Source organism: Micropterus dolomieu, unplaced genomic scaffold (genome assembly GCF_021292245.1).
Source record: "Micropterus dolomieu isolate WLL.071019.BEF.003 ecotype Adirondacks unplaced genomic scaffold, ASM2129224v1 contig_9376, whole genome shotgun sequence".
Classification (NCBI taxonomy): domain Eukaryota; kingdom Metazoa; phylum Chordata; class Actinopteri; order Centrarchiformes; family Centrarchidae; genus Micropterus; species Micropterus dolomieu.
The window spans coordinates 1,276-13,898 of record NW_025738362.1 but is presented as its reverse complement, the minus strand read 5'-3'; the positions used below and the strand labels follow the sequence as shown (position 1 = coordinate 13,898).

The window sequence follows — 12,623 nt, the reverse complement described above, 5'->3', positions numbered from 1 at the left end:
TAATAATAATTACAAGATTGTGAATAAAAAGGTACATTTTGTAAGATAGGAAGATATGATATGAGTTACACCTTTCCTCTACCCACTGGCAAAAAAAATATACAATATAGGATGCATTTAAATGTGTCAAACATCTGGAAATATATGTAACAACACATTCACAATATAAATATACATGTTTATTTCATGAATGCATATATCAATACATTTTGTAAAATGAAAATGTGATTATCAAGAATAAAGCAAAACAAGGGTCTTTGGGATTAATCATTGAAATAGTTCGTAGCTGCATGAAAGTACTCAGTGCAAAGCCGTGGAAAAAAGATGTTTTCACTATTATAAAGTGATGCTATCACACACAGACTGCTGACATCCAACAGAGTATTTTATTGGCTGGAGGTTGAGTAGCTGGAGATGTTTGATCATTTAGGACTGGATCATGAGGACTATCAGTAATCCTCGTAATCAGTGAGTTGTTGTTGATTGAAAGCTCTCTGTGCCCATTGCAGATTCAGGCTGACGCAGATCTCGTGCCCTGTGGCAGTTCTGACCCTGCAGAAATATCAGCAACAACAGATTCAGAACTGAAAAAATATCATTCGGCATCACAGTCACTGAGTGAACATTGTATCTCTCATGCTTCTTTAAAATGTAATATTTATTTTGTTTTTTCTTCATCCCTTCCTTTCCTCTGACAAAAACTTGCTAAACATGTGGCCTTGGCTCTGGTGGGGATCATTCTAGTGACATAAACGAGTAAAGCAAAGACATACACAAATCCCTTATCACGACAGCTGCTGTGAGTCTCGAAGATGTTGACAATTTCTGTCCGCCATATCCTTCCTACGTAGAATAGGAAGCAGCACCGTCCAGTTGAGCTTTCATTCACTGTATACGCTTAAAAAAACAAAAACAAGGATCATTTAGCACCACACACAGTCATTCACTGAACTCAATACACAACAGGTCCGCATGTAGCTGCATGCTGGCAACATCATGTACTTCTACACACAAATCTTTACCCTAACTCCTCCAACTGAACTGAATATACTGAATCAATGGAGACGGAATCAGAAGCTTCCTGCATTGGAGCATTGAAACAGCAGGATGTCACAGAGAAAATCATGATACAGTTAAATTGTTGGCGGATTGCTGTGTTCAAATCAGCAGTCATTAGTCATTATTAGGATTCAAAAGTACACTTTCTAATTGTGTGTTATAGGATTTCTTTTCAGTATTACAAGATACTGATTACTACATTGGGATGAGTATTGCCACTGTAATAAAAATACAGTTAACAAAAAAAAATTCTAAAATATTGGTTTGTAATTTTTTATTTAATTACCCTGAAGAGGGAACACTATATATTATGTGTTTTGGCCTGTTTCTGCCTATAGTTACCACTGGAATTTAAATAAACTAAATTTAACTCAATGAGAGTCTATCAATGACATTTCATATCATTTGATATCGATAATTATCACGATAAATGTCACATCATTAGTTCTTTCAAGTTTAAAGGCTGATTTTTGCTTTGATTTTTGAAGAAACCAGACGGTTAATTATGTGGTTCAGCTCTTCTTTATACTCAGAATGGGACAAATATTTGATGCCAAACAGTGGATCACTTAAATCTGAGGGAGAACATTCAACAAAAGTTTTAAACAAATATGATTAGTAAATCTTTTTTCAGTCCCTTTTCCTCAACAAAATAATTATTATAATAGAAAAATTAAGTGCTAATTGTTACGGCCGCCACTGGCTGCCTTAGAGTAGTAGTAGTTGTGTTCTGGAGTTCTCTGAACAGTATGCAAATCCCAGCTGCGAGTCCCTGTTGAGGTTTGTTTCCTCTGGACCTGGAACCACCCACTTCCTGGTTGCTGTTTGCTGGCGTCTGATTGGTGTGGCCGAAGATCCGACCAAACCTGCCAACCAGGACTCACCAATCAACACCAGCTGGCCTACAAATAGTTTGTGTTTCTGCAGTTCGAGGCGACTGTGAGCCAGTGATCAGTTCGCCTTGATGTTGGTTGTGCACCCTTGTGAATAGTGAATTTCTTGAGTGTTGAATTTACCTGTTTCTGTCGGTTGCCTGCCTAAGCGGCTTCCGTCAGTTAGAAACCTTGTAAACCACATAGTGTGAGTGGCACTCTTTAGGGTTGAGCATTGTCTGTTTGGTTACTTTGCATTCTTGTAAAGCATGTAGGTACTGACCTCCTTTCGTTCAGTGTTTTTTGAGTAGAGAGCTGTCTTTGGACAATTCCTTTTTGTTTCCTTTTTTTTGTCAGTACCTATATAGCCTCCTTTTGTTGTGTTTTTCTTGAGACAAATCATTTAATTAAACATTTGACTTTAACCTAAATTCAGTTGTCCTTACCACCTTAATTCTATCCCAAATACCTTGTTACTGCCCTACCCTAACGAGCTGGGTTGTAACATAATTTATTTGTGATTCATATGAATTAAACCAAATATTTATTGCTGATATATTGAACAATTATTATATTGATATTTAGGAAAATTATATTGCGATAATTATCATTATTGTTTTACTACCCAGCCCTACTCTGAGTTCTTGAGAAACTTTAAAAATGCACAGTATATTAGCTGCATATTTCAGCCTTTTGTCATAGCTATTGTGTACAGGGTTGTCCTCAGCTATGTACCACTGAGAACACTGAGGTCATGCTCTGTATTTTTCTGGGAATTTGGGCCAACAACATGGCTCATGTAGATGTCAGGTCATGTGGACAATACTGGACAGGTTCTGAAATAGGTGGACAGGTAGTGGCTGGTGGACAAATAACAGAGGTAGAAAGCTGCAAACAACATTCTAATTTAATGGTAATTTTGTGCCATTGATTTACATTTGCTTCTAACACACTCTATAACGGATGCCTATTAGTTTTAACATGATTCTGTTGTGGTTTCTGAACAAACTCTATTTAGGAACATACAGGAATATTTTGTTGTGGACGTGAACATTATCTAAGCATGACACCAGGAAGGATTAGAAAACTTATGAGAGTTGTCGAAAGTTGCAGATGTCTTAAGAGACTGACAGATAGAGCAAACAGTTCCAGTAAATATTCCACTGATGCCGAGACCAGTCAGTAGAGAATAGAAAACACTGTGCGCACTAAGAGGATGTGAGTATGCGTTTTGTAGGGTTAACAAATTCGATAGAAAGTTAATAGTTAAAATTAATAATTTGCATAAAGGCCAATATGTTTCTATGTTTAAATATGTATTTGAGTACCATAAATTGACTAAGATAGTCCCGGCAGGACAAAACTTCTATGTCTGATCTAAGCACTTCTGAAGAATCCTATAAAAGAAGAGGCCCTACAGGGTCAGTAAAGGAAGCCATGATCCAGGACAAGGATTAGTTGTAGTGAAGCCATTTAAATGTAAGGCAGTAATCTCTTCTCATGTTTAATTGTGCAGTTTGCAATTTTCCTGTGTTCCAGCCTGGAGGGTTTTTGTTGTAGCACATGGTTTAGTTTTCAGGAAAGACTGGGCATTTAGCCTAGTCCACTCAAAAACAGTTTAGCTAATACCTTTGAGATTCTGCAGAGGCCTGAACACCAAAATGTTACCATGTTTTGACAGCTGGTTGAGCAACTACAAACTGAGCCAACTTTTGTGGTGCAGTTTTTATTTGAAACCATTTGTGTGTGTGTGCATTCTTTGGGTTTCTTCAAAGTATATTACTGAATGGTGGGGAAGCGAAAGTCAGTCTCATCGTTGCTCATTGACTTTGAACAGTTGTCTCTGACATTTTGCATACTTTGATCTTGTTTTCAACATTTACTGTTTCTAAGAGAGGTGTCAACAATGATTGTTAATCATGAGAATATCTCAGATCTCAAAGAGGTGATTGTATCACCTCTGATATTTTGTTAATAATTTGGTTTATTCCAACACTAATCATCTTTGACATCATTTCCTTCTTTTGTCTTTTCTTACGACATTTATTGGACCTAATGTATATAACCCATGCATTCAATAATTGCAAAAATCAGCAATATTCAATCACTTGAAATATCTGACTATCAACTTTTGTGTAAGGGAAAACCATCCCAGGGAAACAAACTTTTACAAACTAATTTCCAACATTATCCAGATTGTATTCCTTTAGCTGAAGTCAGTCATTGACCTGCTGTTATCTGATCATTCATAAAAGACCTTGGAAATGTCTGTCACTGATCAAAACACACTCTACTCATAAAATACACATAACCAGTTATATCCCTCAATAAAACAATTCTATTTTTATTCAAATACAAATATTAATTCACACATTTGAGCCTCCCTGCGATGGACTGCCGAACTTTAGCTGTGAGGAAGGTAAAAGGATAATGTCATTATAAACATGTCAGTGAGAAATCATAAAACGATTACGATGAGGCACAAACAGAGATCACTCACGCATGGCGTTGCAGCAGCAGGCGGTGAGCAGCAGCAGCCCCAGAGTGAAGTAGAGAGTCTTCATGATGATGTCGGCCAAAAGATGATGACGATGTTCTTCTTTGCTGTGATCGACTCTTAGCACTACGTCTGATATAAATACTGTTTATTGTTGAGCTGGAATGTGTATGATCTCAGCCTTTCCATCCAAAATGAATCCTCCCACAAAGCATCAGGGCAGAATTTCCATACACCTCCTCAGCTTTCCACTGTGAAGAAACACTCCAAGGACTGCCCTTGTCTAGTTAGGAGAGGAAGTTACAGTAAGGGACAGGCCACAGTTTGGTTGTAAACAGTGCTTGAAGTGGAAAAAGTACTCTCCATTCACATGTTGCCCTCCCACCCAGTATAAATGAGTGTATTAGTGAATAATATAACATGAACTACAAAGTATAATGTTAGTGTAATAATGATATTTTAACATTATTTTGAAGAAATATTTGATGCTGAGATATACAAGTGGGGGTCTGGGGGGTCCTCTCCCAGAAGATTTTGAGCATTAAACTCTTAAATTACTGCATTCTGGAGACATTTCCTGCACCAATTTATATTTTCATTTATATGAAGGTAAACAAAATTCAGGTGGCAGGTGACCATTCAGAATATAAATATAATATATAATGCAGTTATCAGTAGCTTGTTTTTCTAAAACTAAAGTTACTTTTTTTGGATAATGCACATTTCTTTCTTCTGTATTTAAATTGCATTGCATGTTTTCATACTGAGCAAAATAAAAAAAAAATTATTTGCTAGTTGTTTTTCAGAACATTTTTGACCAATGCTTTCAAAAAGTAGTGGGGACATTCTGATTCTGACATGTCTCTAGCGTCCGCAGTGTGAATGACACCTATTTTTTAATGTCCCGCCCCATCCAGGCTGCGATTGGTCGGTTCATGAAAAGGGACGTAGACAAGCTACTTTCTATCAGATATATATTTATCTGATATGGTGAGGGCAGAGAAGAGTACCAGCAGCTTGGGAGAAGTACCGGTATGCTAAAGACTAAAATGTCGAGGTGCCGGTACTGTGTACTGCTGCGTACCGGCCCACATAAAGCACTGGTTATAGGCTAAAGATTAAAAGGTAGATTTATTTGTCACATTACAACAGGTTTTAAAGTGAGATTAAGTTTGTAACTCCCTTCTGCTATCATGCAATCACCTCCTGTACCACTGTTACGACCCGGCACGTGGGAAAAAGGGAAGCAACATGAAAGTTACTTATTTACAGGTTTCACACAAAAGAACGGAAAAAGGGCTCTCTCCAAAACGAGAGATAGCCACTACTAAGAAATCAAATAAAACAAAACCCTCTCTGACATGTTCAGCTATAACCAAACACAAAGTGAGCAGCACCCTCTAAGCCTAGTGTTTCTAAACATTAAATTAACCTACAGTTGTCTTTTCAGTGTCAGTGATTGACACCAAAGTCCTTGCCCATATTTCCTTTAACAAAACTCACACACAAAGTAACACAGGGAACACTATGTTTAGACTTACTAATACTAGTAGTTTTAGACTACTTCTAACAGTAAGTCAACAACAGAAGTTACCACAGAAAACACCACGTTCACCATGAGTAGAGAACAATACAATCGAGACGAACTGATCAAGGGGGATCACAGCTGCCAAGTGTGGTGTATAATATATGTGCATCGCAGCATTACTGTTCGGACACCACACAAGTTCAACAGACAGGCAGCTATTTAAGCAGGAAGATGGTCTTGATGGCGATAGAGGATTGGAGGAGATGGAGCTGGATGCCGCACAAATAAGGAATCAGGAAGTCAGCAGGGCTTGCTTCAGCCAATCCTCGGCAAGAGATCACACATCCTGTTTAACATGCCACACAGATTCACAAAAATGGAAATTACATATTTTAACTCCAGATTCTATGAGTATAGGCGCAGCCCTCTAAAGTGTGATTTATACTTCTGCGTCAAATCGACGGCGTAGCCCCGTACCCTACGCCGTAGCCTACGCCGTAGCCTACGCCGTAGCCTACGCCATAGCCTGACGTGCACCTCCTCAAAAATGTAACCACACGGAGGGTAAGAACTGTGATTGGTCGGCTAGGTAGCCTGGCAATGCCTCAGAGCTGACAGGAAGTGCCCCGTGATTTGAAGTAACTTTTATGCTGATGGGAGAGGACATGTCACTGAACAGGAGAGACCATCCATCCATCCATCCATCCATCCATCGTCAACCGCTTATCCTGCGTACAGGGTCGCGGGGCAGGAGAGAACAGTATCTGCTTAACAAAATTAGACTGGGACACACAAAGTTAAATGCATCTCTGCACCTTATTGGAAACTCCCACTGGAACTTGTGAGGCCTGCAATCAAATGGAAACATTGGAACATACAATGATAATGCTCCATCTGGTTGCAAGTTGCTATAAAAAGAAGAAGAAAAATCTTTCCCTGCCAATCATACACTGCAAAAACTAAAATCATAGTAAGATTAATTATCTTAATTAAACGCAAACTATACTTGTTCTTTGTCTGACAAGATATTTCTTCTTACTTCTTCTATGTTAGAGTATTTCACTTGTTTCAAGTTTTTTTGTCAAGTAGCAAGTGAAATAATCTTGTTCTGTTGGCAGATAATTTTGCATAGTAAGTAATATTTCCCTCATTTTAATGCTTTTTTCCCTTGTTTTTGAGAGCTCAGTTTTTGCAGTGTATGCCACCTCTATCTCTGTGTCCTGTGTTGTGATAACCTTTGTAAGTAGTGACAGCAGCGTAGTGATTTGAGAATGTGTAAACCTTTGTTTGATGTAAGTAATTTGACCATTTGTATGGATATTGAACCCTCTTTAGCAGTTAGTAGGAGTGAGAAGTCCTTTTTGTTTGGAACATGTTTTCTCCTGTTTTTCTTTGGTAGGAGCCTAGGTTAGTGCTTTGTCTTGTCTTTAGCTTGCATTATGTTTTGATTATGGAAGTTTTAAGCTTTGCTAAGAATCTTTTCTTCGTTATTTTGGGCACTGCTCTGAATAAAACTGCTAACTTGTTTTTCGAGATGTGGAACTAGCCTTACCTGGGAGTGGGAAGAGTGGGGAGACACCTTTTATGTTATGTCTAGGTTTGCCCCTAGACCAGGGACGTAACATGAATTGGGGGCCCGTCCATTCTTTCTCTTGCCGTTGCGTTAGGTAAGTTTATATCATTGTTGCTCGTAACTCTGCTTGTCTGGTTGGCAGTTTTTCTTTTGTGGTGGTGGCAAATATGGAGTTTCAATCAGAGGATTTTGCTACTAATTAATTAAGTGTAAAAAGGCTGATTTGATTTTAGCAGGGAACTTTTTTGATGTGCTGTTGCCAACCAGTCTGAAGATTGCTACCCGACTCAAAGTTACTCCACCTTCCAGCTCAGACAGGCATGACTACGGAAGAGCTGAGTAACTCTGCAGATAAAAGTGGCAGAGGTGAGAAACCAAGAGATGGAGGTGCAAACCATGCATTTAAAGAAAGAGCTGTGGAGCAGGGCTGTGAGCAGGGTTAAGAAACTGGTGAAGTCCAGATGTTTTGTTTCTTTCAATAGAGCTTATTTTTCATACAAAAATTACACCGAAAACACAAATAGTTAGCTGAATTTTGCTCTCTTCTTCTGTGCGTGTGTGTGTGAGCACTTCGTTCGGTTAAAGAACTACAGGCTTTTCATTATGGTCTTTCTCTCCACTTATTTGCACACTAAAATTGCATAAAATTAGAGATACAAATACATTATGGTCGGTAGTTAAAATGCCAGGGAAATCTTGGTATAGTAATCTTCACAACATGCATTGCGGTGGCATGTTGTGGTGGCAGCCCGGCTGACGGTGAGTGTCCTGGTTTTTTCTCCTTTTTATAAGTTTTTCTGCTTTTTTCCTTGGTTTTCTGTTCTCTGCCTGCCTCCCTGTGTTTTCTCCCCTGTGTGCTCTCTCTCCCTCTGCTCCTGAGCCCAGCCAACTACCTGCACTTGCATCTCATCAGCCACCTCATCCGCCTGCCACACCTGCCAGTAATCTGTGCCTGTGCTTTCTCGACATCCACCTCTTCCTCCAGTCCCTTTACCCCTTTCTCCCTCAGTAAACCTCCTTCCCTCCGAACTTTTTTTGGGTCCTCTCTGTCCCCACACCACGCAATCCCACAACACATTAGGGGTTAAGTCACTGTTTGGTAGCTACCATTTCAGTACACTGGAAATGGCCCAAGCAATGTTGGCTATCATGCACTACATAGACAGGAGGTCATTGCAGCCCTCAGCTTGATGAGAGTTTCGTCATTAGTACCTGTAAGAAATGACACAGTAAATTCATTCAAATGTAGCCTAAAATTGTCATCACAGGACTACTGTTGGAATGACATGTGCAGGCTTCATCATGGGCTCCATTATTACTATATAACATCATGAAATGCAGCAGGTCAGTAGCCTACTGAATGCACAGGATGCTCTGGTTAATATCACAGGAGGACTGTTGCTTAACTCCAGACAGTTTCACTGTACGAACCTTGACTGTGCGTGAAAGCTTTTGGATGTGTAGAAGAACACAGAGCTGCTGTGCCTCGTGCGTAAATGCGTTTCTCTTAATGGGGAGACGCATCACCCTATTTCATCCACCCAGAAATTCAAAAAAGTATTTAAGCTATCTCTTACCCCTTTCCAAGGTAAATGGTACCGCCCAAAACTCTGCCTGTAAACAGCACGTTTCCATGTGTTTCCACAACATTGGTAGGGGAACAGTTTTTCAAGTTGAAATGACGGTTGCGACGGTGTAATGAGCTACGTCCGCATAAAACCTTCATTTAAGTTGGTCATGTTATCAATGTTTTTTGTTCGAATTTGTTTATTGATAGGCTATAGCCTAAATATAATTACAGAGGTCTGTAATTCGGTGATATCATAGCTGGTTACGGCCATGCTTCTGTGATATGTAAATGAAAGAGCAGCGCTGTAAGAGCAGTGGTAGTACATTTTAGTTCAAAACATGCACATGTGAAAAAACATAAACATGTGTTTCGAGATTGAGGGTAATTCTAGAGAGCAGGTTACATTAATTAAACTCATGATAATCCTTGATGAGAGAATGTCTTGGCCGGGTTATAAAGACAAATTATACCTAAAATGGGCGGAGCCATACCTGCTATTAAAAATTGTGCAAATGTATGTAATAATATTTTTATTTAAATCACACATTCTGTGGCCCCACTGTGACCAGTTTTTTATACATATTTATTTTTAATTTTATTAATCCATATATCAATACATTTTGTAAAATGAAAATGTGATTATCAAGAATAGAGCAAAACAAGGGCCTTTGGGATTAATCATTGAAATAGTTCGTAGCTGCATGAAAGTACTCAGCAAAAAATAAATCATTAGACCTCATCGGCTTGCTGTTGATTGAAAGCTCTCTGTGCCCATTTCAGATTCAGGCTGACGCAGATCTCGCGCCCTGTGGCAGTACTGACCCTGCAGAAACAACAGCAACAACAGATTTAGAACTGGAAAATTTTATGTAGTCATCACAGTCACTGGCTGAACATTTTCTATGTCGTGCTTCTGTGAAATGTAATATTTGTTTTGTTATTTTCTTCATTTAATTTGATTCATTTAACTCCTTCATGTCCTTGCTAAACATGTGGCCTTGGCTCTGGTGGGGATCTTTCTAGTGACATAAACGAGTAAAGCAAAGACATACACAAATCCCTTTTCACGACAGCTGCTGTGAGTCTTGATGATGTTGATGATTTCTGCCTGCCGCATCCCTCCTGTGTAGAATTTGAAGCAGCACCGTACGGGTGCTATTTCATTCACTCCATGTGCTGAAAAAAACAAAAACAAGGATAATTTAGCACCACACACAGTCATTCACTGACCTCAATACACAACAGGTCCGCATGTAGCTGCATGCTGGCAACATCATGTACTGTTACACACAAATCTTTACCCTAACTCCTCCAAATGAACTGAATATACTGAATCACTGGTGACGGAATCAGAAGCTTCCTGCATTGAAACATTAGTCATTATAAGGCTTCAAAATTACACTTTCTCATTGTGTGTAATTTATTTTCAATATTACATTATAGAGATTACTACTTAGGGAAGATTATTGGCACTGTAAAAAAAAATACAGTTAAAAATCCAAAAATCTAAAATATTGGTTTATGATTTTTTAAATTAACCTTAAAGGGGAACACAATATATTTTGTGCTTTGGCCATTAAATTTAACTTCGTAAGTCATCGTAGTGACGAAACAGTGATGGCAATTTACAGATTTTAATAGAAAATATATAATAGGGAAACACAGTATTATTATGCTCCATAGTTTACTAGTTTAATATTAGTGTTATATTTTTTTATTTAATGAATGTACATAGACACTTTATTTAATCATGTTAACTCATTGAGATCAAGATCTCTTTTGCAAAAGACCTGAGGTGGGACCAAGTCATCGTTTTACAAGTCCAAGTTAAGTCTCAAGTCTTAGCACTGAAGTCCCAAGTCGAGTCCCTAGTCCAGACCGATCATGAGTGGCAAGTCCAGGTCAAGTCAAGGACCAACAAGTTCAAGTCAAGTCCAAATCTTAAACCTTGAATTTCGAGTCCTAAACAAGTCATAATGCACTCTTCACCAAAGGTTTTTCAAGTTAAAATAAAACAATTTATTGAATGAAGCACTAGACTGTAGGAAAGAAGGCAGAGGCGCAGTTTCACACAACAAATTTCATGAATTAAATTAAATGTTCATGTAGGGCTGCTAATTATTTTGGTCAATATTGAGATCACAATTATTTAACATGCATTACTCAAAAACCCCAAATAGTCCATGAAATAAGAAACAATAATCCAACATTATTAACTTGAAGCAGCATCTAGTGCACAAGAGGATGACAGCAGCACAGTTTCCCCCAAGTTGATAGCTTTGGGGGATGGATGGGTCACTGAGGGGGCTCCGTGTGTGTGTGTGTGTGTGTGTGTGTGTGTGTGTGTGTGTGTGTGTGTGTGTGTGTGTGTACCCGGAGGGGAGCAGAGCAGGTGACAGGTGAACTATTCGAGTTGACGAAGTTACGTTACAGAACGCTGAAATAAAACTGTGTCGGGAGATGCAGTGACAGAAACCAGTGGTGAGAAAACTATAAATCGCTATGACGTTAGAAGACGCAGACACAGTGGATATTTTACAAGAACCGATCAGGTGAAGCAACACTGAACATCTTAGGGAGGGACGAGAGCCTCAGCTGTGAAGGAAAGAGGTGCGCTGGATTTATAAAACAAAACCAGTGTCGTTTTGAAACTGAATCTTAATGAACTTGTTTTTATAATTGGTGGAAGCGGCTTCACACAACAGCTGCAGCAGCAGTCTCTCTACACTGTTTTGACCTGACCTTTCTTTCCTCCTTGAGGTGGAGGAATTTAGAAAGTTGCGTGGCGCTGCGTCAGGCCCCTAGCTGTTGTGCATGGATTAGCCTATGCGTAAAATTCCTCCAGCCAGAGGGAACGATCATGAACCGTTCAGAGCGCGCTGGTAGCGGGCTACTGCACAACCCATTGTAGGTACCGGAAAGGGAGTGGGTCGCTGGGGCGTACAGGGCCAGGAACAGGAGATCGCGGAACGGCCGGGTGCGCTTCAGATGGTCGGTGACTGTTCCCTCTTGCTGGAGGAAGCCACACGCTCCAGTCTAATTGGGCACCGCGCTATGTTGATGCACAGTTTTATAAATCATCATTTATATTGCATGGGGAGTGTCAAGTCAGCTCGAGTCAAAAGGCTCAAATCCAAGTGAAGTCACGAGTCATTCCTGTTCAAGTCAAAGTCGAGTCGCAAGTCTTCTTGGATTTTGTCAAGTCCAGTCTAAAGTCATCATTTTTGTGACTCGCGTCCACACCTCTGCAAAAGACCTGAGTATAGCTGAGAGACAGAAACAAATGTGAGATTAAATGCATGATTCACATTAATTCTCTGAGTTATTAGAAAACATCCTTCAAATATGTGCAGGATATCAGTGGCATATTTCAGCCTTTTGTCACATTGTGTTCATTCGTATTTTTCTAAATGTAATCAAAACAGTAAACAGTTAACTTCATATAGAAAAGTTTTTAAATAATGTGATTATATATCCAAGCTTTGCAGAAACAGCTAGTAAAGTAGTAACAGTAACCAGTAAAA

At 39.2% G+C, this 12,623-nt stretch overlaps 2 protein-coding genes across 2 annotated transcripts in view; both read right to left on the bottom strand.

The window, feature by feature from the left end:
* Positions 1–203: 203 nt before the first annotated feature.
* LOC123965351 (C-C motif chemokine 3-like) lies at positions 204–4,691 on the bottom strand. The gene is made up of 3 exons (XM_046041901.1): positions 4,432–4,691; positions 774–897; positions 204–552 (listed from the first exon to the last, which is right to left on the bottom strand). The coding sequence occupies exons 1-3, from the start codon at positions 4,493–4,495 to the stop codon at positions 450–452; spliced, it is 291 nt and encodes a 96-aa protein (XP_045897857.1). The 5' UTR covers positions 4,496–4,691; the 3' UTR covers positions 204–449.
* Positions 4,692–9,615: 4,924 nt separating this feature from the next.
* Positions 9,616–12,623, bottom strand: part of LOC123965352 (C-C motif chemokine 4-like) — a 4,226-nt gene continuing 1,218 nt past the window's right edge. Inside the window, exons 2-3 of the mRNA XM_046041902.1 lie at positions 10,152–10,275; positions 9,616–9,922 (exon numbers count right to left, since the gene is read on the bottom strand). Of these exons, the coding sequence (XP_045897858.1) occupies positions 9,829–9,922; positions 10,152–10,275 (218 nt within the window). The 3' untranslated portion in view covers positions 9,616–9,828. The remainder of the gene's footprint in view (positions 9,923–10,151; positions 10,276–12,623) is intronic.

What these genes read in the sequence shown, in the direction of transcription:
- LOC123965351 (XM_046041901.1), bottom strand. Translation starts at nt 4,495, where the DNA reads ATGAAGACTCTCTACTTCACTCTGGGGCTGCTGCTGCTCACCGCCTGC. An exon ending in CTGCTGCTGCAACGCCATGC is followed by an intron (nt 898 to 4,431) that starts GTGAGTGATCTC and finishes TGTTTTTTTAAG; the next exon opens with CGTATACAGTGAATGAAAGC. An exon ending in TGTCGTGATAAGGGATTTGT is followed by an intron (nt 553 to 773) that starts GTATGTCTTTGC and finishes ATATTTCTGCAG; the next exon opens with GGTCAGAACTGCCACAGGGC.